The 23,025-nt window shown below is 38.7% G+C and overlaps 1 protein-coding gene across 1 annotated transcript in view; it reads left to right on the top strand.

Annotated features, from left to right (window-relative positions):
- ANO2 (anoctamin 2) overlaps window positions 1–23,025 on the top strand; it is a 198,376-nt gene that overhangs the window by 126,732 nt on the left and 48,619 nt on the right. The window contains exon 15 of the mRNA XM_035892080.1: window positions 22,739–22,813. Within this exon, the coding sequence (XP_035747973.1) occupies window positions 22,739–22,813 (75 nt within the window). The remainder of the gene's footprint in view (window positions 1–22,738; window positions 22,814–23,025) is intronic.

Below are 23,025 nucleotides of genomic sequence, written 5' to 3'. Positions count from 1 at the left end.
TAACATGGCAAGCGATCATTGTACTTATGGGAAGGTGTTAAGACCTTTCTAAATTTTAATGAATGACTGTTACTTGTATTTTGGGCTGGAAGAGAAGGGTAAACTTGTGGAAAATTTGAGGTACTGGGGGCTGGAAAGAAGACCATCTAGCTAAAATGCTGCTGCTAAACCAGTGATCTGTAGGAGATGGTACGGTGCTGTTTGAATCTGTGGAGCTACATAGGTGTTCCCATGTTCTCCATGAACAGTGAACACGGGAATTTCACTAAGCAATATTACTGGCAAACCTGCTTCAGCCTTGCTTGGTGAATTTGTACCTGCTAATATGTTTCTGTCTGTTTGGAGAGATGCCCGAAAATAACGTTTTAGATTTGTTTGTGATTTAATGTATAGGGACTTGGGGAGGCTATAGCCACAGGAATCATAAAACTTAGAATGAGAAGTGGAGTGTATGTAATAATTGTAGCAGAAGCAAGAACAACATGAATTTGGCTTATAGCTAGGGGTGATGATAGGAAGATTGAAAGACAAGGTATAAACGAGCCAAAAAAATGACATATCTGTAGTCAGGTGCAACTTCAAGATGTCATTTTCAGAAACAGCAGTGTGTTTTCATACAGCTCTAATTTACTTGTGTTATTGTGAATTAACAGTAGAGAAATGGTGATGAAAATAGGAGGAATTCCACTCATTACTTAATCTGCCTTTTACTTTCTATAAATCTCTATAGGAAGGAAGTTTTCATTTAACATTGATGGATACACTTCTTTTTAATCTCCTCAAGGTCCATGGATGATTTCAATGAGTTAAGCCTCAGGTGACAAGTATTCAAGGCTTTTTTTTGTACAATATCATGCCTGGTAGCTGGAGTACACTTATTTGTTTTAGAAGGAATATAGAATGAAATATAAATGTGAGAGGCAGAGCTCAGATCTAGGAAAAGTATGACCTGTCCATTGTAATGAAAGTCATAACAAATTGTCTAGTGTCAAATTGCAACTACAGAAATAATTTTAATACCCCAAAGTTCTTTCATGCAAAGTGTAATCCATCATAGAAATGGCTACTAATAAGCTTTCAGCTGTATTTTCGTTAATAGGTAAGGGGAAGATAAAGTGGCAGTTATTTGCACAACCTTGATTGTCTTGTGTGTAGGAACAGTGTTATTCACATTGCCTTCTGCAAACAGCAAGAACAGAACTCCCACCTTTCTGGAAACCCTCTGCTGGCCTGCTATTTGACCTTTTCTTGTTGGAAATACATATCAGATAGCAGGCCAATCATGCCTGCCAACAGCATTAGGCACCCTGTCTCTCACTAGTAGGAGATGCAAGCAAAATCACTTACTATGCTACAGCATGAAAGCTGTGACTGGAGAAACTGAATATAAAAACATTCCCCCATCATTTAAATACCTCTGTACTCTGCATGAAAAGCCTGATTTAAAAAGAGCCTTGCTATCATATCTAAAGAGTATTGGGATGCCTTTAGAAATATATGCTTGTGCATATGTGCTCATGTGTCAGCATGTTTGTGCATGTGTGTCTGTTCGTAGGAGGAGGATATGCACTTCTAAGATGGTTCTTGCCTAAGAAGAAGAGTTGGCAGACAATCCTCTTGTTTTAAAATAATTTATTTTGTTGAGGTTAAGACCATGCCTGCTGTTGCAGCAGGCCTACATGTGTTGATCTGAATCTAGATGCTGTCTCCAGATCCCTGCTTCTGGCAAATGGAGTTTGTATTTTACACATATTCAGGCACATACTTATGTTTCTGCTTAAGCATTTTGTGCATGCTATTAGCCTCACTGTGCTTGTCAGAACTGTGATCATTTCACCACAAAGTTCTCCACTGAACATAAACTCCAGTAGTAATGAAGGTTAGAATTATGTGAAGAATATACTGGCTTTCCTGAAATTGCAGGTTCCCATCATCACAGATAATATATGTGCATGCAAACGGTAATTGTCCCATTAATTGTAATTGTCCCAGCCTGTTCCTGAGTGATATAAGCCACCATTTTTGAACAAGACCTTGATCTCTGTTAAACTAGTTTAAATCTGGAGTAATTCAAAATGTTTAATTGAAAATCCTTCTAATTTACATATGTGGAACTGAAATAAAAATAAAAATCTGACCCACTGCATATGTTGCAGTACAAGAAAAGAAAGCAAACTGAACACAACAAAATTGTCAGTGAATAATGAAGATTTCTGTCACATATGATTTTACACTTTATGTCTCACATTCTTCAGTTTTCCTGTTCCTGTTTCTTCATAAAAAAGTCAAAACCATATAAAAAACGCCCATGATTCTAAATTTCCAGAATTATTTATACATGTGAGAATGAAGACTTTAAATTTTGATCTCTTGTTTGTAAAATATTTTAATAGCTTGAATTAAACATTTTTTACTTCTTAATTAAACTGATACTATCCATATTAACTCTTTCACTGATAAAAATCTAGTCAAGTTAGGAAGTTATGCAGTTACCAATCCAAAGCTCCACAAAAGATGTTCCCATTTCACATGGTGTTTTAATGATACATTTTATATTTGGGTCCAATTAGCAGGCATTTGCCAAATACAGACATGTCAGTAGTCTTCACTAAACAGGGACAAGATTGTCATATATAATCCTGGAAAATTAGAAAATGATGTCACTTTAATAATTGTTTCTTAATGCATTAAATTAAGGCAGAAGGAGAGTATGAGATTGAAATACTTCACTTTTAACCAGACTTTTTGTATTACTTAAGCAGAGGAATATCAGATTGCTAACCATTCCCTAAACCAGCTTTCTGAAGCATATTCTCTCAGAAAGATAATATATATATATACATTTCTGTATAAGAAGAAACACCTCTTACCCCTGTCTATCAGTTTCTCACCTCTTCCCCAGTGTGTGGTGCTGCTGTGGATACTGCTCCTGTGCTCAAGCACTCTGTGTGTTTCTTTGCCTAATGCAAATATTTCTGCATAGGTGTTAAACAGCTCAAGTCTGACTTGTGCCCTAGTGCTCAGCTTTTACATAGTTCTGTATGGAAGAAATAGAAACAAATCTAGTACAATTTAGAAGTGTAATGATTAGGCAGATTGATGAGCAACTAGCTGATACTGTGAAAAGAGACTTACTATTACAATTAACATTTTGCTGACTCTACAACCTTTCCTATGTCAACCATTAGGCATAGGGTACATTTCTTTATTAATACAAGTGTTATCAAACTATTAAGCATGGACTGAAGATTTGTTTCAGATGAGGTATGATATCATAGTTCACAGTGCTCTTTCCAAAAGGTCATGTAATGTATCAATTACTGTGATGTGTATGAGATCTGCAGCAGAGGTTCTTCAGAGGGTTAATTGTTACTTTAGGCTACAGATTCTGCTAACTATGAAAACATAAAAAAAAAAAAAAAAAAGGAGATGCTTTCAGATGAGTACTATTATTCTGTGGCTATCTGTCTATATAATGGCCAAATGGTGAACAGAGACTAGGCAAAGCATGGATCCTCCTGTATGTGGGGAATCCAGTAGAAGTCCAAATCCCACAGACAGTACCAGAACAGGATCTGATACCAAGTATGCAAGAGAATGAAAGCACCAGACAGATGAATTGCTGTGTCTTTCTGCTTTTCTGGATTGTAACACATGGGGAGGAATATGACTGTGACACAGCTGAGTTTTCTGCATATCTGTTTATGGAGTAGCATGATGTGTCCCTGCAGGTAAAGGATTTCTCCCAGAGATAGTGAGTTGCATCAGGGATTGTCATTGAACATAACTTTATCTTGGGTGAGCTTCTGAATACTCAGGACTCTCTGAGTTCAATTAGAACTTGCATTAACAGACTGAGAGTGCTGAATTATTAAATAGTGCATGTTACATGGAACGGCTACCAATTTAAATCAACTGAAGTTAAATACAGAAGTTCCAGTTATCTCAAAACAGTGTTATAGCTCAGAATTTAAATGTAATGACTGGACTGCTATATTCAAGAGCACAATTCAATTAATTTCAGCTATAGTGGGGTCTTTGCAGAACCATTTTTAATATGACATAGAGTTTTGAATCCACAGAACTTAAAGATCAGTTTTATCATTGTGTGTTGCCGCTCTCTGTAATTACAAGAATTTGGCAAGATGTTTCTTCTTCATGTAGTTATAGTAAAACCATAATACTTGGTCTTCCGGTACCATGAGGTAGACTTTTTGCTGGTTTTCTCTCAAGTTTCTGTATACAAATAAGGACATATATTGTGGTGGTGCAGAGACTACTTTTCTATTCTGATAAAAACTGAAAGGTATTTTCTGAGAAAATATGTCTGTATTTGCAAATGCTCAATTTTTGTGCAGTATGCTGCCACCGTACATGCACAAGTTTGGGAGAATGACTTTGCAAGTTTTCCTTCTCTTCATCTTACTCATTCTCTGCTTACCAAAGAGTCTCTTCAAGGCAAACAGGCATCAGGAAGCAACTGACACATCTGAATAGCATTCTGTAATATCTCACTGTTTTTCTATACAGATATAAACATCAAAATTAATATAGCTCAGGGCCATACTACCTCTACATTTGGGAGACCTAGTCAAGGGCAAGATGGTTTTTCACAAAGCTACAAGGTATCAAAAGGACATAGTGCTGTACCACTGAGTTTTGGCCTGGGGGTCAGGCAGGAACCACCTCGAATGCAGTGGTCCTCACAGTTCCTCGTTCTGTTTTGAAGGGATTATTTCAGCAGCAGCTGCTGAAACGCATGGAGTATGTGGAATGTAGTACGCCTTGCATGCAAGAAAGCATAGGCTGCAGGTCTGTCAAGCCTTTTTTTGCAGGCCCAAGTGAGCTGAAGTAGGTTTTTTTGTGTCTTCAATCCCAGCAAGTATATGCTATGTAGAATCTTACCATTACCAGTAGGAGTCATTTGACATGACAACACACAAGATGCATGATAAGCATTAACAGCAGGGTATTCACACACCATGAAACACCAGAAATCCCCCTGTGACATATTTCTTCTATAGTTATATAGACACCTGTTGGTACTGTGTTGGAAGAAAATTGAGAGCAGAGCTGTTAAAAAATTTGTAGAGTTAAACCCCTCTCCAGTGGAAAATATTGTTTAATGAAGCTATTTTTTTAAAAAAAAAATGTTTTGATTTTAATGAAATATCTTAGTTTAACTTTTATAGAGTGAGGAGTTTCCAACTTCTGTTGTTAAATGACTTTTTCTTTCAAAATGCATTTTATGTTAGAGGGTTTTTAAAAATAGAATAAATCAAAACAAAATATTTTAACTTGTTGACGTAAAACATTTGGTTCACAGTAATTAAAAACACTTTTGAAAACAAACACTTTAACTTTTCATCCTAATTTGGGACATATATCCCTCCTTTTTTTTTTCTTTTTCTGAAATGCTGTAAACCTTTCGTTGGAGGAAAAAAAAATCACTTATCACCCTTTTTAGATTGTTTAAGTGCCTATGAAACCTAGTTTTTCACAGCCACCTGTTCAGAACAGATCTTTTGACTCCTTTTTTAGATTGAGATTCACTCGCTGGTCCCTCTTTGTTATTCCTATCCTTATGAGCTCACCCAGGTTGCAGGAGAAGAAAAGGAATAGTTTTGCTACCATCATTAAGATTAATTTTAACAGACATTTTGGAAACAAACATAATATTTTACAGAAATCTATGCCAAAATACAATCCCTATCAATGAGAGATTCCAGTCTTGGATGAATGTTTGAAGACAGCATGTGAACAACAGGGACATGTAGAGAGGAGCAGTAAGAAAACAATAGGAGTAGAATGCCTGTGTGTTGTAGTCGAACCAGTGACTGTGATTCTGCAATTCTGCAAATAGTGTAGGAAGTCTCATCAAAAGAGGGAGCAAAGATGGCAAAGACACATTTGCAAAGAGAGGAAGAGGCTAATGTCTCCAAATGAAGCAAGATTTGATAAGGAGGATTGAGGTGTGTGCTGGAGGTTCTTTAAACTGAGGCCACATAACATATGTGGGGAAATGGGACCAGAAGAAGAATGCTAAGAAAGGAATGATGTAGACAAAGTCATTGGTAGGTTTTCTGGGAGGCGTCACTGCATAGATGCCTGCTTCTCACTCCAGAGAAATCTTCTGGTGGAAGGCAGGGCAGAAGAAATATCTGTCTTGCTAAAGAATAAGGCAAGAATGGAAAAATATGCACTCCAGAAGTTCTGTGACAAAGGAGCTTTATGGTGTTTGTGTTATTTCTAGAGTAGCAGAAATCCACAGGGCTAGAAATTACAACAGAGCTTCTATTGTAATTGCAGGGGAAACATCCCACCCACTCACTGTCCTTAGAGAACATTCTGGATTCAAAGGCTGGCAAGCCATACTGAATAGCAACTCTGAATAACTTGTTTTACATGATGAGTAGCCACCTGGCATCCCTGGAGGTACTGACAATAGGATAGTTCAGCAAAAGGAAAAGGGTTAGATGTAGGTGGTGTTCACGTAATTTTTCTGAAGAGCATCTACCTTAGACATGTCATATTCCATGTTTTGGGATAGCAGAAGGAAAGTGGGAGCTAAATTCCTTGTTGGGCCTCTGAAGGCCTTGAATTGCAATGTTGGAAATTTGGTCTTGGAAATTTGAGTTCACTGAGCTCACTAGTCTCCTTTGAACCTGTCAGTGTTGTATCGTTTCCAGACCTTTGTAAATCAGATTTCAGGGTTCAGTTGACCAACCACGCAGAGGCCATGCCTGGCAGGTTTAGCACAGTGTTAGTTTTCACCTTCAGTAAAATACAGAACAAATAGTTCATTTATTGAGCAAACAAGCAAACTATTTTGTTTTGGCCGTTTCTCCTGCTGCCTGATGAAGCTCATCTGTGGTGAAATAAATATTAGACATAAATCCCAATAGAAGAAAACACATATTTTCTTAATAATCCTGCACATTTAGTCAAATTATTTAAAAGGTTCCAGATGTTTAATCTGTTGTTAATTTTTTCATTCTTATTTGGTCTTAAATGAAATTGCTTTATTTCGGAAGGAATGATTCCATCTTATTATTCACAGGTATATATAGGCTTAGTTCTGTTACAATCCTATGGGTTCAGTTAGGCATTTCTACAAATATGAGAAAAATGGCATTGATGCATTTAAGCAATAGGTGATACAATTACAATACTTCCATCAGTTTGCAGTTGGTGAATTTTGCACAGTGCCAATCCCATGAGCTATGTAAACTGGTAGTAGCACAATTTCACAAAAGAGGAGAGCAAGAGTGCATTTAATATATATCTCCTCAGGACTTCAGGGAGCTTGAATTAATTGTAGTAGTAGATTCAGCTTTATTTATGCGATGTAGCTTGTGCAAGGATACTGCATTATCTTGCATAAAAGGACTAGGGAACAAACTCCAAATGTCAGAAACAATACATTTCCAACATGAAGCCACAGCCCACTAATTAAACTCACTGACTTGCATGTGTGTGTGTGTTTAGTTTGTAGGGTTTGATGGGAAGGCTTCATGCTGATTCATCTCCTTCAGCATGTCTGTCCTACAGTTCCTGAGGAGTCATGGACTAGTAAAAAAAACATGGGATGAAGGGAGAATTCAGCTCCCTCAGAAGAAGAAGGAGGGGAAGCTTACTCGGCAAACACAACTCCTAAAGCAGGAGCTGCTGTCTGAGACATCAGACATTTCCTTTATTCCCTCAGCCAATGCCAGATAACAAAGTCTTATGAGCTTGCTGATTTGGATAGACTGTAGCTTTGGCTGATATTACTAGGCCTGAACCTCTGGGTAGTCATGGTTGTGTTTAGGACAAGGAGCTTTGAGGCCCCTGAGCAATCATTTCATTAGACTGTTGTCTAGGTCGCAAGTCTTTGTAGTCTTAGAACTTCTGAGGTTTGGCCTGATATCAAGTGACAGGATGCCTTAGATCATTGATGCACAATTTTGGCTTATTGGAAGGCATATTTGATTGCCTGTAAGGTCTACAGGTCAGCTTTCTCTGTCTATGTCAAGGTCACAAGTTATATTTCAGCTGGGTCAGGAAGTCACACTTCCCAGTTGGAGGTCAAGGGACAGACAGGCCACTGTTGGGTTTGTTACTTATGTCATATGAAGGTATGCTGGGAACATGTGGGTTAGCAGCTCTGTTGGGTTGCCCTGCTATGGGCAAGTGAAACCAGCTTTATGAGGTGCTGGCTCAGCCAGTCTCTTTAGCTCCTTGGCTTTTTGTCAAGACGCTGGCTGCTGTGAAGTCATTGGTTTGGTATATACAAATTTCCTAGTTATATTCTAGGTATAGATTTCTGTGAGGTAATCATCATATGATAAATACCCTCTTTCATTTAATAAGGAACATGTCTTCAGTGGCCAGTGTCCCTCTGAACTGGTGCTAAGATTATTGTATTTGCTAACATGAATTAGTGTGTGGACACAAGATGAGACAATAACTTATTTATGTGTGATTGTACCTCTACTCACAACCTACCAGTAACCAGCAGCAGCAACCTCAATTTTTAATTTCTCCTACTGGTAATTCGAGGAAAATACATGAGATTTATCAACATTTGGTATTTTTCTGAAGAACAAGAAAAAGCAATAAAAGAAGTTCTCGGTAGTTTAAATGAGTTTAAGACCACAAAGGTCATAGGCATGGCAGAAGAAAAAGCAAGCAGGAATTAAGCTTAGAATGGAACCCATGAAAACATCTAGTTCCCCCAGTGTGCTCCAAACCAGGACCAGTTATACGCAGTGTCATGTTTGCCAGATTTCTTTAACCTGTTCTTAAAAATCTTCAGTAATGAAGATGCCACAGCTTCCTTAGGGAACTTGTCTCAGGCCTTACCTATGCCTGTTTGAAGAATCGAATAGTTTACCATTACAAGAATTTTCTTCATGTCCAATGTAAGTCTTTCTGGTAGTCATTTAAGCCCCTGCTTACTTTTTACCCATATCAGCAATAGGCATGAAGACTGTTCATCTATTTCCTTCACATAAATGTCTTTTAAAACACTTTTTTGCTTTAATTTTGATGTAATCTGATTTCCTCTATTACCCAAGCTATAGAATTTCTCTAAATAAATCCTGCAACAAATCCATAACAACTGATTGAACTAAAACAAATAGAAAATTATAGAAAAGCATATGGCCTTGATTTCAAATCTGCAAATAATGGAGAATTCCTGCGTATTTCTAGATTCCAGAGATCTTTTTTCCTCCCTTCCCTTGTCTCTGCAGGTGTACCAGTGAACAAGGCCTGTTCTACCAAGGGTGAAAACCAAACATGCCCTTTGCCTTTTGAAGGAGGCCAGTCCTGTAGAATGAAACACAATTGTGAGGTCTCTACACAAGTCTTCTCTCTGCCCCTGTACTACCTTTCCTCTCATGATTGAGCAGGAATTTCAGATATTTACTGTACTACACAATGAGACAATTTGGGGAGACTGTTTATTTTGGTAGTCTTTTGTCTCATTGGGGAACCTAACTGGGTTTTATGTGTGTATGTAATGATAATATGAAGCTCGACATTTCAGCAGATTCCTGTCACAGGTCAAGCTGCCCAAATCACAGGCCCTTTAGCTGAAACTCTGTCCAAAGACAAACCAGCAATGTAGGTGGCCTAGGCCATATCTGTCACCTTCATTTCAGCCACATATCATATGCTAGTCAGTGGAATGGGACACATAATAGAAGCCTTTATATCAGATTTGTGTCAACAAAGGATTCCCAACAAATCCCTGCAATTTTCCCTTGGACAGGGTCTACCTTGAAAGTCTTCCAGCAGTCCGGTGCAAAATAGTTGCAGCAAATGAGAGGATCAGTCTGCATATTTCTGGGAACTTTGAGGAAATACTACTTTGATGACTTCACACTGAAAGCTGTTTTCCAGAAGAAACTCTTTTCCTCAACTTCTGTTGAAATTCAGTTATAACGTAGGGTTAAATTCAAGATTCCGTACCACTATAAATGCTTTTTGGTCTTTGGGATGTAGTCAGGACAGTGTCAGGATACCAAAAGATGTAGATAATCATTGTTTATGTGGCAGTGTTACATTCTTCTATGCTTTGCAGTAGGAGCTCTGAGTCTTCTGCACAGGCCAGTGCAGCGGGTAGTGATTAAGCTCTTCGCTACCTGTGAGGATGACCCAAATATAAATTACCACCATTTCTATTCTCTCCAGATTAATTTTCATGTAGTAACTCATTGCTCTCTGAGAATCTACTTAGTATCACTTCTTTCCTTTGCTGAGCATTATTGCTGTTTCTAATTATTGTCCTAGTTGTATCAGCCTTAATTTGCCCTGCTTCAATCTCATTCTATTTCATGCTTGTATTTCCAACTTCTCAACAGCCCAGTATTTAAGTCTCTGTCCTCTTCATTATTCACAACTTCTCCTAATTTAGTATCATCTGCAAATTCAGTTGACATGACTTTCAGAGTCGTTGTTATGTTAAATATAGGACAAAGAGTATACTGATCTCTGACTAGATACTACATCAAAGTTTCATAGAATCACAGAATGTTTTGGGCTGGAAGGGACCTTTGAGAGGTCATCTAGTCCAACCCCCCTGCAGTGAGCAGGGACATCGCTAACTCGATCAGATTGCTCAGAGCCCCGTCCAACCTGGTCTTGAATGTTTCAAGGGATGGGGCCTCCATTACCTCTCTGGGCAACCCTCATTGTAAAGAATTTCTTCCTTACATCCAGTCTAAAACTACCCTGCTTCAGTTTAAAACCATTACCCCTTGTCCTGGCACAGCTGGCCCTACTAAAAAGATTTTCCCTATCTTTCCTATGGGCCCCCTTTAAGTACTGAAAGGCCGCAATGAGGTCTCCCCGCAGCCTTCTCTTCTGCAGGATGAACAAGCCTAACTCTCTCAGCCTGTCCTCATAGGAGAGGTGCTCCAGCCCTCGGATCATTTTAGTAGCCCTCCTCTGGACCCACTCCAACAGTTCCACATCCTTCTTGTGCTGAGGGCTCCAGAGCTGGACTCAGTACTCTAGGTGAGGTCTCACCAGAGCAGAGTAGAGGGGCAGAATCACCTCCCTCAACCTGCCGGCCACACTTCTCTTGATGCAGCCCAGGGTACGGTTGGTCCTCTGGGCTACCAGTGAAAAAATTTTTTGTATACAATTGCACATTGGCTTTTAATGGGGGTGTTTCACTGGGGGGGGTGTGGTGGGGGCACAGCTGGGTATAGACTGACACTACTTGCAACATTTTTCTGGTATGGGACTACAGAAATTTATTTTGTTGAGATACCTACTTCATTTTTGTTAACATTCAGAAACAATCAGACAGCATTTTCAAGAGAATGAAATGTGAAACATTGATTCTCACTGTTTCCAATTTTGCCAACTTGTTTTGTATTAAATCCAACTGGGGCATTTCAAGGCAACTTTCAATAGATCTACATTATATTGCCAACTATCAACAAAACTATTTCTTAAAGAAAAAAAAAAGGCAAATTATCTGGGATGCTGGAGGGAAGGAGCTCCCTGGAGATCTTTGTATGGTTTCTATACAGTTTTAGCACGTGTATACAACTTCAACAGATATTACCTAATTCAGCCTAGTGCATGGGTAGCAATTATTTCCCTGTTTAGAAATCAGAAAGGATTTGGAATTAAAGTGCTAGGAACTTTTGCTCTCCATCTTATGTTTAGATCTGGGAGATCTAAACAACTTTGTATGAAGTTGTGTTTGGCTTAGTGAAGAGTAATTAAGATGTGCTTGTTGGTCAGCATTGGTCTGATATTTCTACCCCTTTGTGTTGAAAAAAAAAAACAAAACCAACAAAACTCACCAAAAAATCAAATGACCAGGCATTTTGATTTGGTGGTTTGAAACTCCATCTTTGGGAGCACTGGGAAGTATTGTACTTCATGGGAATTGACTGCCAATTTTATAATGTCAAAAAGGCATATAATTTACAAAAAGATATTTATCATTGAATTTACGTTTTGGACAAATGAAGATTGATACAAACACTGATGGCTGTAATTTCCTGACATCACAACTCTCAAAAGTCTAAAGATAGTGCTAATAGTACCATAATGTATGTCTCTCATTACTCTTCCAACTCTGTTAATCTCTGATTCTGTCTTTGCTTTCCAGTGTTTCACTGACATCTCTTTCTTACTGTTCTATACTCTTCCACTCTTGTATTGGGTTTTGGGGGGAGGCTCTGTGTGTGTGTGTATGTGTGTGACGATACACAGTTACAGATATCTTCTCAATATAGACTTTCTCCATAATTAGCCAAAAGACATATTCTTCCTAGCCATGGACTCAGACCAAAAGCCAGGTTGGACTCTTTGACTCTTCCCTCTGGAAGTGCCTCTTTCTACACTGATCGCAGAGGAAGCAGGTGACAATTAGACCAAAGCAAGGCTTTGTGAGCACCTTCTTCCCTTTCCCTGCTTCTATCCATGTAACACATCTGGTGTCTCTGTTTCCCACCTCCCAGCCCTTGTTAATTTTGTGTGCTCATGGTATGGCGATGCATATCTAGTATTGGTTAAAGAGATAATGAAGAAATGGTACACCGATACATTTCACTGTCTGGCTTTAAACAGGTAGAATGGCTCAGTGGGAGAAAGCGCAGAGGCAGGACTCCTGTACCTCTGAAATGTGTCCTTTTTGGAGCAGAAATGGAGAGAGCTGAAGGCTGCTTTGCTCTTGTACCCCTCCCCATCCTTTCAGTCTTCCATATTTTGATTGCTAACCCAGAACTCTTCTCTGCATGTCATCCATATATTATTGGCAAAAGTTTGCCTTTGTAGATTGCGTTCTGCAATCGAGTGTCAAATTTTATAGCATATTCAAATCTTAGAATACAAACTTAATTAATATTTTACAGCTGGTAATAAATGTTCTGGAGTCAGGGAAGAAATCTAGCATTGCCACATCCCCTTTTAATTCTTTCCCTGCTTCTCAAACATTTCATTACTAAAACTTACACCACTGTCCTCTGCTGTTAGTGTAATCACTCACAGTTTGTGTAAGCTAAATTTGAAATTGCAAACAAAGGAATCTGATAATGTGTTGCAAGCCTTCTTCTCCCACTTTGTGTGGGGATAAGTGACTACACATGGTGTAAGACAATGGAGAATCTGATTTTAAGTGGGTAATGCCAGGCCTTGGGGTGAGATTCTGCTACACTGAAGTCACTGGGATTTTTGCAATTGATTTCACAGGAACGAGATTTTCAGCCTAGATTCTTCAAGCTAGATACTGACCAGATTTGGGCCAGACAAACTTCAAGGAAACATAGAAAAGACACCTTTCCTCAGAGTCTAGCACTAAATAAATCTCATCCAGAACTTAAATCATACGTTCAGTTAAATTTTTTGATTGTGTTCTCTTCACATTAAGGGAACTAATACATGTAGTTTAGAGAAGTAACAAGATATTAAATGTTGCGAAGAGACTCCCACATAAAGAATTGTAATTCATGTTTTGAAAATTGCAAAATTGCCAGCTGGCTTAGTTCCACTGGGCCCAAGTTGCTTATAATAAAATGAATAACCGTGACTAAATGAGTGATTTTACAGATAAATTTTAGGTAAACTGTTATCTGTCTGAGGCAAATAGACTTAAGGTTCCAAAAGATAACATAATTTTGGACCTTTTTATATTCTAGGGAGAGATACTGCAAGTAATTGGGTATTTGATTGTGTAACCAAAACTTTTTAAAAGGACTTACAAAGAAAAGATAGTCCTACACTTAAAATAATTTACAGAGAGACTTTTAAAATCACTGCCAAAATTAGAATGGTACTGAACTGTGGGAACTAGTAAAAAGTAATTTATTTGCTGAAACTTTACATTGGATATATTGTTTTAAAATGCACTGCATTTATTATTCCATTAACTTCTCCATCAGATGTTCACAGTTTACATGAGAAAGCATGAAACCAGATTGACTATTAGAGTAATGGTGCTCTGGATTTCAGGGTACAAAGTGATTGCAAACCCAGTTAACTGCAGGACAATGTAAGGCAGTGAGTATTGCTGATAATTCATTTTTTTCTAAAGCCAGTCTTTGAAACTTGCCTTGTTCTCCCTTTGTTTGTGCCCGATAGGTCCATGTCTAGTCAATGTGAAAGTGTGTTGAATTGATCTAATCACACAAATTAAAGTAGGCCCATGTCTGGCTCAGAATCTGTCTTCCGTATGCATGACTATATTTATATAAGAATATTTTAAAGCCATGTGTGGCATTTTATTACCTTCTTTGAGAAAGTTCAGGAGTTACAATTAAAAAAGAAAAAAGAGCAGGTGACAGGATATCCCTTCATGCCATGAACTTAATTTGTGGCATTCCACTACCGTCTTCCGTACTACGACAGACCTGTGTACCACTGTCAGTCGGTTGCTTTGGAAATCCCACCAGATGTCTAAGTGTATTTGTACATCTGGCCCTTAGCCTTCTTGGGATCAGACTCATTATGATTTATTAATCATCTACAAAGGTCATTGATAAACAATGAATATTTATGACTACAGATGTAACCCTATTGTTTGCGTAAATTATAGTGTTTTTCTGGTAATGTTCTGAATGGCTTCAAGTTTACATAAATAATTCATACTTGTAAAGCCATATGTTAAACTGTCATTGTAAAAAAAGAAGTGCTGCCAGTTTTCACTTGAGCCATATGTAAATATCAAGAAGTTGATTTTAAACAGTGATATAAAGACTAAGCACCTTAATGCCATTTACACAATAATGATTGCAATATGCTACAATGCACTAGATGCATTAAGATCAGTATCAAAGGCAAAATACATCTGAAATACAGCAGAGAAAGGAACAATTTTTATTTCTGATTAAACTATATTGTATTAAATTAATGAAGTCTAGCTTTACAAATTTAAATTACAGTAATAGCAGTCCTCCAGCCTTTTGTTATTATTTCTAAGTGAATGAAGCACCTTGAAATACTTCCCTGAAACTACTGCAAGGAGTGTTAATTTTTTGTCTTTGAAATGAAGGTAGAATTTTCAGTAACATTGTCAGATATGTATGTGACTTTAAGATCTTCTGACCCTACCTGTCTACATACCCTACAGCTAATAGTTATCTCCTGATATAGTCTAGGTACATACTGTTGTTCCAGAGAGAAAATCAGTAGGATTAGCTGGCATGTTCCAGCAGTATTGGCATGGCTGGGAAAATGGCCACATTCACCATGCCTTGGAGAAGAACTGTAGCTCATACCTCAGTTGTAATTTAATAATCAGAGCTAGTTTTTACCAAGGTATTCACTGCATGCATGTGATATATGTATGTAAAAGTGGGTATGTGTATACATGTATGTCAAGTGTTATGTATATATATACATATATATATACTTAGAGAAAGTTCAGAATATAGTGTTAAGACTGGCAAGGAATAGAAAGTACTTGGATTAGCAGATCCTTTCCTCCATTTTACCAGCATCTCTATCAGCAGAGAAGAGGCCGGTGTCTTTTCCACCAGGCTTCCTTGTGCTCCATGACTGGAAGTAGGAGCCTCACCTAACACAGTAATCATCACACCATATGTCTGGTCCTGTGGAGGGGATGTGTGTGTATCCTGAGGCATAGGGACTTGGCTACTCACACATGCTTTCATAAGCCTTGTTATGTGAAAGGCCAAGTGTCAAGCCCTGTCAGGGCTGTAGCCTGTGGGAGATTTGTTTCCAATCACATTGCAGGGGAAGAATCCCAGCTGTGGGCTTGACTGATTGTTCCCATTCTGACTGAGTGGTCTAAGCTAGCAGAAAAGCCAAGAGGTGGCCTGATCACAGTCTGTAAGAACATACAGCCAAACCCAAAAATCTGCCAGTAGATGCTCTTAACTGACAAAGTTGCAGCTAAATGCCAAGACTGGAAGATGCAGATAGGCAAATCCAGCCTGGAAATAAGCCATACATTTTCAATAGCTAGGATAATTAGCAACTGGAATGACCTAATCATGCTTGTGACTGACTGTTCATCACAGAAATGTTCAAGCTGTGATTAGAGGATTCTCTAAAAAGAATGTTAGTTAAAACACATTTATTAGCCTTATAGCAAAAATCACCTCAAGGAAGTTATAGAATCATAGAATCATAGAATGTTTTGGGTTGGAAGGGACCCCTAGAGGTCATCTAGTCCAACCCCCCTGCAGGAGCAGGGACACCGCTAACTAGATCAGGCTGCTCAGAGCCCCGTCCAACCTGGTCTTGAATGTTTCCAGGGATGGGGCCTCCACCACCTCTCTGGGCAACCTGTTCCAGTGTTTCACGACCCTCATTGTAAAGAACTTCTTCCTTATATCTAGTCTAAACCTACCCTGGTTTAGTTTAAAACCATTACCCCTTGTCTTGTCACTGCTGGCCCTACTAAAAAGATTTTCCCTGTCTTTCCTATAGGCCCCCTTTAAGTACTGAAAGGCCGCAATCAGGTCTCCCCAACACAAGTTCTGTGGTTACAAAGGAGACCAAGACTGGATGGTTAACAATAACTCAGCCTTAAATTCCATTAATTTCCATGATCCTAGTACTAAGCCTTGCACACACTTCTCATAGCTCTCTATTCTGCATTGCTTCCGCAAATGATTTAGAGTGTGTCCATTAAGCTCCACTGTAAGCTATCGGAGTGTCTGTGCTATTCTGCATGTTTCAGACAGTAAAAAGTTTTTAATTAAAGGTTTTGCAGTCCTTCAGCTGGTTCCAAATGAGTCTTGGCAGTTAGTTTTCCATGTGCAAGCCTGAAACAGAACATTCTTCACAAAACAGAGCCATCGTTACTGTTAAAACACCCTTACTGCTTTCTAAGTGAGAAGAACAGAAAATGTTCTCTCTTTTGGATCTTAAACCAAAAGCTCTTTCAGCTTCTGTGGGAGTGTGAAGGTAGAACTTCTAGGGACAGATTCAGACTGGGGTTGCCACAGGCATTGGCAGATGCCCAGGGTGGCAGTGGTTTTGTCTTTCCTCTTAGAAGTTTGAGCGCCAGTAGTCCCTAATATAGGCTGGAACAGTCCCATGAACTTGTCCAAGGAGTTTCTTAGCTGTAATTACCACTGCAGGCCACTGTAAGATCCCAGAAATCCTGATGTGCCTTGATTGTACTTCCTTGGAATCGACTGTCTTCCAAAACTGCCTGTGCAGCAGGCTTTTTCTGGCTCTTAACTTCTTTTAACCTCCAAATAGTGCTGAAGTATCCTTTTCTCCTTGCGTTTATCTTATTTCATGCTCAAAGTAAAATTATAGGGATCCTTTATTTCAGAAACTCATTTCATTCCTTGACTTGAGCCTGCAATACAGATGCAATATTTAGGGTGTTACTCAAATACAGAAGAGCTTTATTTAATACCACAATTTTTATTTCTTGATGCTCATTTGGACAGCACAATTTTTACACAAATTAAAGCTTTTGTTTCTACTAAGAAAAGTACAGTTATAAAAATGACATTTACTTGTTTGATGCTTCCTGGGCATACTTAGAGATGAACTTCTGGATTTTGTCATCAGAAATACAATTTTGCAGCTTTTTGCTGTTGCTAGCTGTGCAAGACCTTAGGAAGCCAAGAGAGAGGGGTCCTGGATTCTGTTCTTCCCTGAACATCTTTTACTAAGTTCCAGTCAATTATTGCAGCTCTGTGCAAGTCCAGTGAAGTCATTGGGGTTGCCCAGGTGCAACTGCACTGAAGATCCTGAATTTCAGAACTGGAGTTGCAAAGCAGGCTGCAGAAGAGAGAAGGTATGTTGCTTTACTCCCCAAGTGCAGGTTGAGCTGGCATGGCTGATGGTTAGAAACACCTGCTTTGAGGAGGTGTTCTCTTGTGGGAAAAATATAAATAAATAACTGAAATGCTTGTGATCTGAGCAAACCGGCTGTGGTTTAATTCACAGAGAAACATAGAACTGTTTTCACAAAGCCTCTTAGTGCTGTCCAAGTGCAGTATATTTCCAGGTTTCCACAGCTCAGAGGCCCACCTGAGGATGCAGAGCTGCACATGTTGGATCTTTGCCATGTTAGGTAACTCATAAGGAAATAAAACATCCAGGAAAATCTAGGTGGTGCTTTTTTTTTTTTCTTTTCTGTTTTTTAAAATTTTATTTTATTTTCTAAGAGGAAAAAATTGTATTGCTGCATAGAACACATTCAACACTACACTAAACGTTAAAACAGGAGCTACACCAGAACAAGAACTGTTTTTTTCCAATACAATTGCAAATAGATCACTATATTTAAAGAACTGAAATAAAGATTTTTAAATGTATCTTATAGTTTGTCTTGTTCACCACAAAATTCTAATCTCTATTGTGAGGTTTTCTGCCTGCTTATAAATATTTCCCTGCTATATAGTTTCTCTTGGGGAATATTCCACAGTGTAACATATCTGCCATTAAGATTGTTCTTCAGATCAGTTTCATCTTGTTATGTCAATAGATGCATACACCTCTTGGACTGATCCAGAAAGATTCCCTGCTTGCTTGGCTGAGTTTTCCTCAACCTTCAGGAAAGTCTTCCTACCCCTGTCTACAATCTAGGCCATGTTCTGTAATGCACATTATTTATTAGAATGGGGTATTGTGCTGTATGCTGTGAGAAATCTATGAATTAATTTCACTAACTTAGAATAAACAACACTTGGTGCAGTGTGCAAGTGTAATATTTTGATCACAGATAAGGTGTTCTTGATACCTCACAGTACAGTCTTTTAGCGGCTAGATGGCACTATTGCCAGAGACTAGAATCATGTGCGATATAAAATACCAAGTGAATTTACAAATTTGGTTTTCTTAGTAAGAGCTGTAGCAGAAAGTAGCTTTGAGCTGCCTACTATATTGATTTAAATTTCAGAATTTGGTTTGTGCAATGCATGCTGTCTAAATAACTCAGTCAGATTTTCATCCAGCTTTTCCTTTCTTCTCATAAGGCCATAGTAACTCAGGCATGCTGTTCAGATCTCCCTTTGGCTAGGTACTACAGAGAATGGCAAACACATGACAAAATCACCTAAGGTTAAAGAAAGTATGTGCATAAAAGAGAGAGCTAACTAGAAGGCATGTTGATCTTCTCTTCCTTCCTTTATCCACCTGTCCTTACTCATGCACACCCTTTCCTCTTCTTAATTTCCCCCTCTGTATCATTCATTGCAAAAAGAGACTGGGAATACACTGCTGAAGTGTCTGTCACTGCACTGAGTTCTGTTCAACCTGCATTGCCTTTTTTGGTGTTCAAAGGCAAATGTGATTTTCTTTATGCTGTTGCACCAACACCGTAGATGTACCAGGTGCTGGTGCCCAGGCACTGGCAGCAGTGGCTGCAGGGGTGGTTTCCGTGAGGAGAGGCCAGGGCTGCTCCAGCGGACCCACTGCAGGGCACAGCTGAGCCCCTTGGCAAGATAGTGGCACCTCTGGGAAAGCATGTGTAAGAAAGGGCAAAATCCTGCCTGGCAGTGAGCAGAGAGGGGGAAAAGTGTGAGAAACAACCCTGCCAGCACCAAGGTGAGAGCAGGAGGAGGGGAGGAGGTGATCAAGGTGCCCGAGCGGAGATTCCTCTGCAGCCCCTGGAGAGACCACTGTGAAGCAGATATTTCCCTGCAGCCCATGGAGAGGGCCACCATGAGCAGATACCCACACTGCAACCTGTGGAGGAACCCATGCCAGAGCAGATGGGTATTTCCTGAAGGAACTGCAGGCCCTGGAGAGCCCACAGTGGAGCAGGTTTATGCTGAAGGACTGCAGCTCATGGAAGAAGGGGAAGAGTGTAAGGTGGAAGGAGTGACGGAGAGGAGCTGTTATGGACTGACCCTACAACCCACCATTCCCCATCCTCCTCCACCAACTGGGGAGGGAAATAGAGGAGGCAGGAATGAAGGACTGAACTTGCCCCTGGGAAGAAGTTGGGAGGGAGGTGAAGTGGAAGGAGTTTTTAGTTTGTTTGTTTGTTTTTTTTTTATTTCTCACCATCCAAATCTATGTTAAATAGTAATAAATTAAATTTTCCCCAAGTCAAGTCTGGTTTGCCCATGACAGCAATTTGTAAGTTATCTTCCTGTCTTTCTCTCAGCTTACAAGCTTTTTCATCTTAATTTCTCCCCCCATCCTGAAGAGGAGGTAAAGCAAGAGAGAAGCTGGGTGGGCATCTGGCAGCCAGCCAAGGTCAACCCACCACAACAGAAAGGACTATTTTTGTCCTGTTCAGCAAGGTAATTTTTTTTGGAGGCAGTCCATATTTCATTTAGTTATTCCCAGTAATAAATTGAAATTTTAAGAATCAGTTATGCTTCTAAATCTTTATTCCAGGAACTTATTTTATTGAACCCATCAAGCACAAAGTGCTTTTGAAAAGCAATAATTTATGTAAAACAAGTATTCAGGTGCTAAACCTAGGGCTTCCAAAATGACTGATGATGCTAGACGCCTCTGTGTTCTTAATGCACATGCTGAGATTAAAGAAGGTAAACCGCAATCCTTAAATTCTCCTGAAGTGGGACCCTGAAATGGATTAATCCTAATATCTCTTAATGTCTAAAAATGTAGGCTTAGGCACACCTTAGCTTCTGATATTCATCTCTAAAAATACATGTCAATCATTGCTCAATTTTCCTTGTTTTTTTTTCTTCTTTACTGTAACTATCCAGTGCTATTTTACTGGGGAAAAAAAAAAAGTGGTAGGGCAAACAGGGTAAATAGCTATTTCTTTTTCATAATGGACAACTGTTTCTTAAGGTATTTCCTGATTTTTCAGTTTTGTAAGTTGCTGAGGTATTATCAAGGGTCTTCCAGTGTATGATTTTTTTCCTTGATTTGGAAAGCCAGTAGATCATGTCACAATAGTGGCTGATGCTTCAAAATACAGTAAATGTCTTACATCACCCGAAATATTGAACAAAAAGACCCCAAACATGAAATACTTCAGTCACTTTGCCACTCAGGATTTGGCAAGCATGAATCATGGTCTGTGAATGTTTGATCTTAATACTACGATTTCTTATTTTCCAAAATTCTTACTGCTAGAGAGATTTTCGAAGTAATTTTCTTGGTCATTTTTGCCTCTTCCTGGCCCTTTTCTATAAATCAGTTTTCTCTTTCTACCTCAGTATGGTTGTAAAAGATTTTCTTCTTTCCTTTAACTCTGTTGGCTAACATTAACTCATTGTGCTGTTTTGCTTCTTTAGTGTCTTTCCCCTAGTGAACTTGTTAGACATGGTGTCCTTCAGGCTTTCTTGGAGTATAATCACTTAGACCTTCTTTATGTCCAGTATAATTGCTGAGTGGTAAAAGCCAAAATGAAATTAAATGCATCTGTGCTTCACATAAATGTTTTTTAAAGTAGCCTTCCAGCTAAATGATGGACTCCATTTATGTCCTGTATGGAGTATTTATGTATTGCATACATTGGGCCAAATTATTTGTGCTTCTGCTTGGGTTTGCTATGGCCCAGTCCTGCCAGCATTCTCCCAAAGGGGACATACTTAACTTGTCTGTTTGAACAGCTGAAGCTGAGTAGAGGCGATGCTGAGTAATATTACACAGTGTTTGAGGCACCACCAAAATGGCAATGGATGTGTAGATAGGATCATGTCTTCAGTCTCATTCCACATCCCAGTAAACTCCATGAAAAAAATACATGGCTGCATTTCTCTACTTGGAGCATATACCATATTCCTAGTGCTACACTGGGAAAGCCTTTTACAGAGACATAATACTCCCAGGTTTTTATTGTTATCTGAGGACAATTGTGCCTTAGAAATGGTTTATTTGAAACCTTTGACCTTAATTCTAATCTGATTTAAATTCATTTAAATTCAGAATAACTCTGGGTTAACTCCAACGTAAGTGAAGTACTAGTCCATGGGATAGCAACAGTGGTTCACAGAAATGCAAACAGCAGCTGGCTCTGTGTCCTTAGTTAATTTGATTATATAGCTTTGGTTTAAGTTAAACAAAGTAATGACCTTATTATTATTTTAAGAAACCTATTCTGAGAGGAGGGAATCATATTTCTTATATATATCCACTTTCAAATATCTTCTTTAGATGTGCACGTTGCTAGAGATGGACTTAGGGTGTGTGGGGAGAATAAAGGCATACTAGATTTCACTGATCACAGTTGCTTTAAATTATGCAATGAAGAGAGAGATGCTGGTTGCACATGAAGAAAACAAGGTTGGCAGCAGAGGTCACAGAGGGGGATTGCCTTTCTAGTTTCTTCTATAGACCAAGTACCAGGAGAAGAACTGGGGTGCCTTTGCAAGAACTATCTTAGGGGAGACGTTTGGCTAAGGTAACCATTAGACAAAAAAAACTGGGTTCAATGGTAGTAAGAATTCTTTTCATGAGTTCTGTCTCAAGCACTATTATTCTGACGTTTTACAAGAAGCAACTAAAAATAAATGGTTGAATCTTGCTTTGTCTAAATGTAAATTAAAGTGAATCTCAGGGCTTTCTCCTGGTGCTACGAAATTTAGCAAGAGCTGAATATATTTTTTCAAGTATTAAAATCATAGTTATATATGATATTTTCTGATTTTTGCAAATATTTTCCATATGTCTTATTTACCCTCTTATCCTCTTTTCTCTCATATTAAAGTCTGCTTTAAAGTATCAGTGTTGTAAATGTTACAGTCATCTTCAAAATTACAGCAGGAGTAGGGGAACTGAGAAGGTTTTTCAATACAGATCTTACTAATTCTAATAATTGCTATTGTGCAATTCTGTAATGTCTGTTATTTTATCTTTGTCTTTTATAAAGGAAGAAAAGAAGAAGCTGACATGGAGTGACCGTATGCCTGGATATGCAGCAAACCTTGGACTGATTTTATTTATGGTAATATAATCTGCATTTCTGCACATTTATTAGGTGTGAGAAACTTTGCAATGAGCATCTTGAGTGGAATCCTGAATTAGTGTTCTGAAAGATGCTAAAAATCTGAAGGAAGCTAGGGTTATAACCTCAAGTTTGTGACAAATATGTGTCCTACTAGGAAGACCCGTAGAGCTCAATGCCTACCTCCAGCTTTATTCTCTTTTTCCAAAGGC

The sequence above is a fragment of the Egretta garzetta genome, unplaced genomic scaffold (assembly GCF_000687185.1).
Source record: "Egretta garzetta isolate BGI_Z169 unplaced genomic scaffold, ASM68718v1 scaffold293, whole genome shotgun sequence".
NCBI classification, from domain to species: domain Eukaryota; kingdom Metazoa; phylum Chordata; class Aves; order Pelecaniformes; family Ardeidae; genus Egretta; species Egretta garzetta.
The sequence above is the reverse complement of the archived record's forward strand: the minus strand, read 5'-3'. Positions and strand labels throughout refer to the sequence as shown.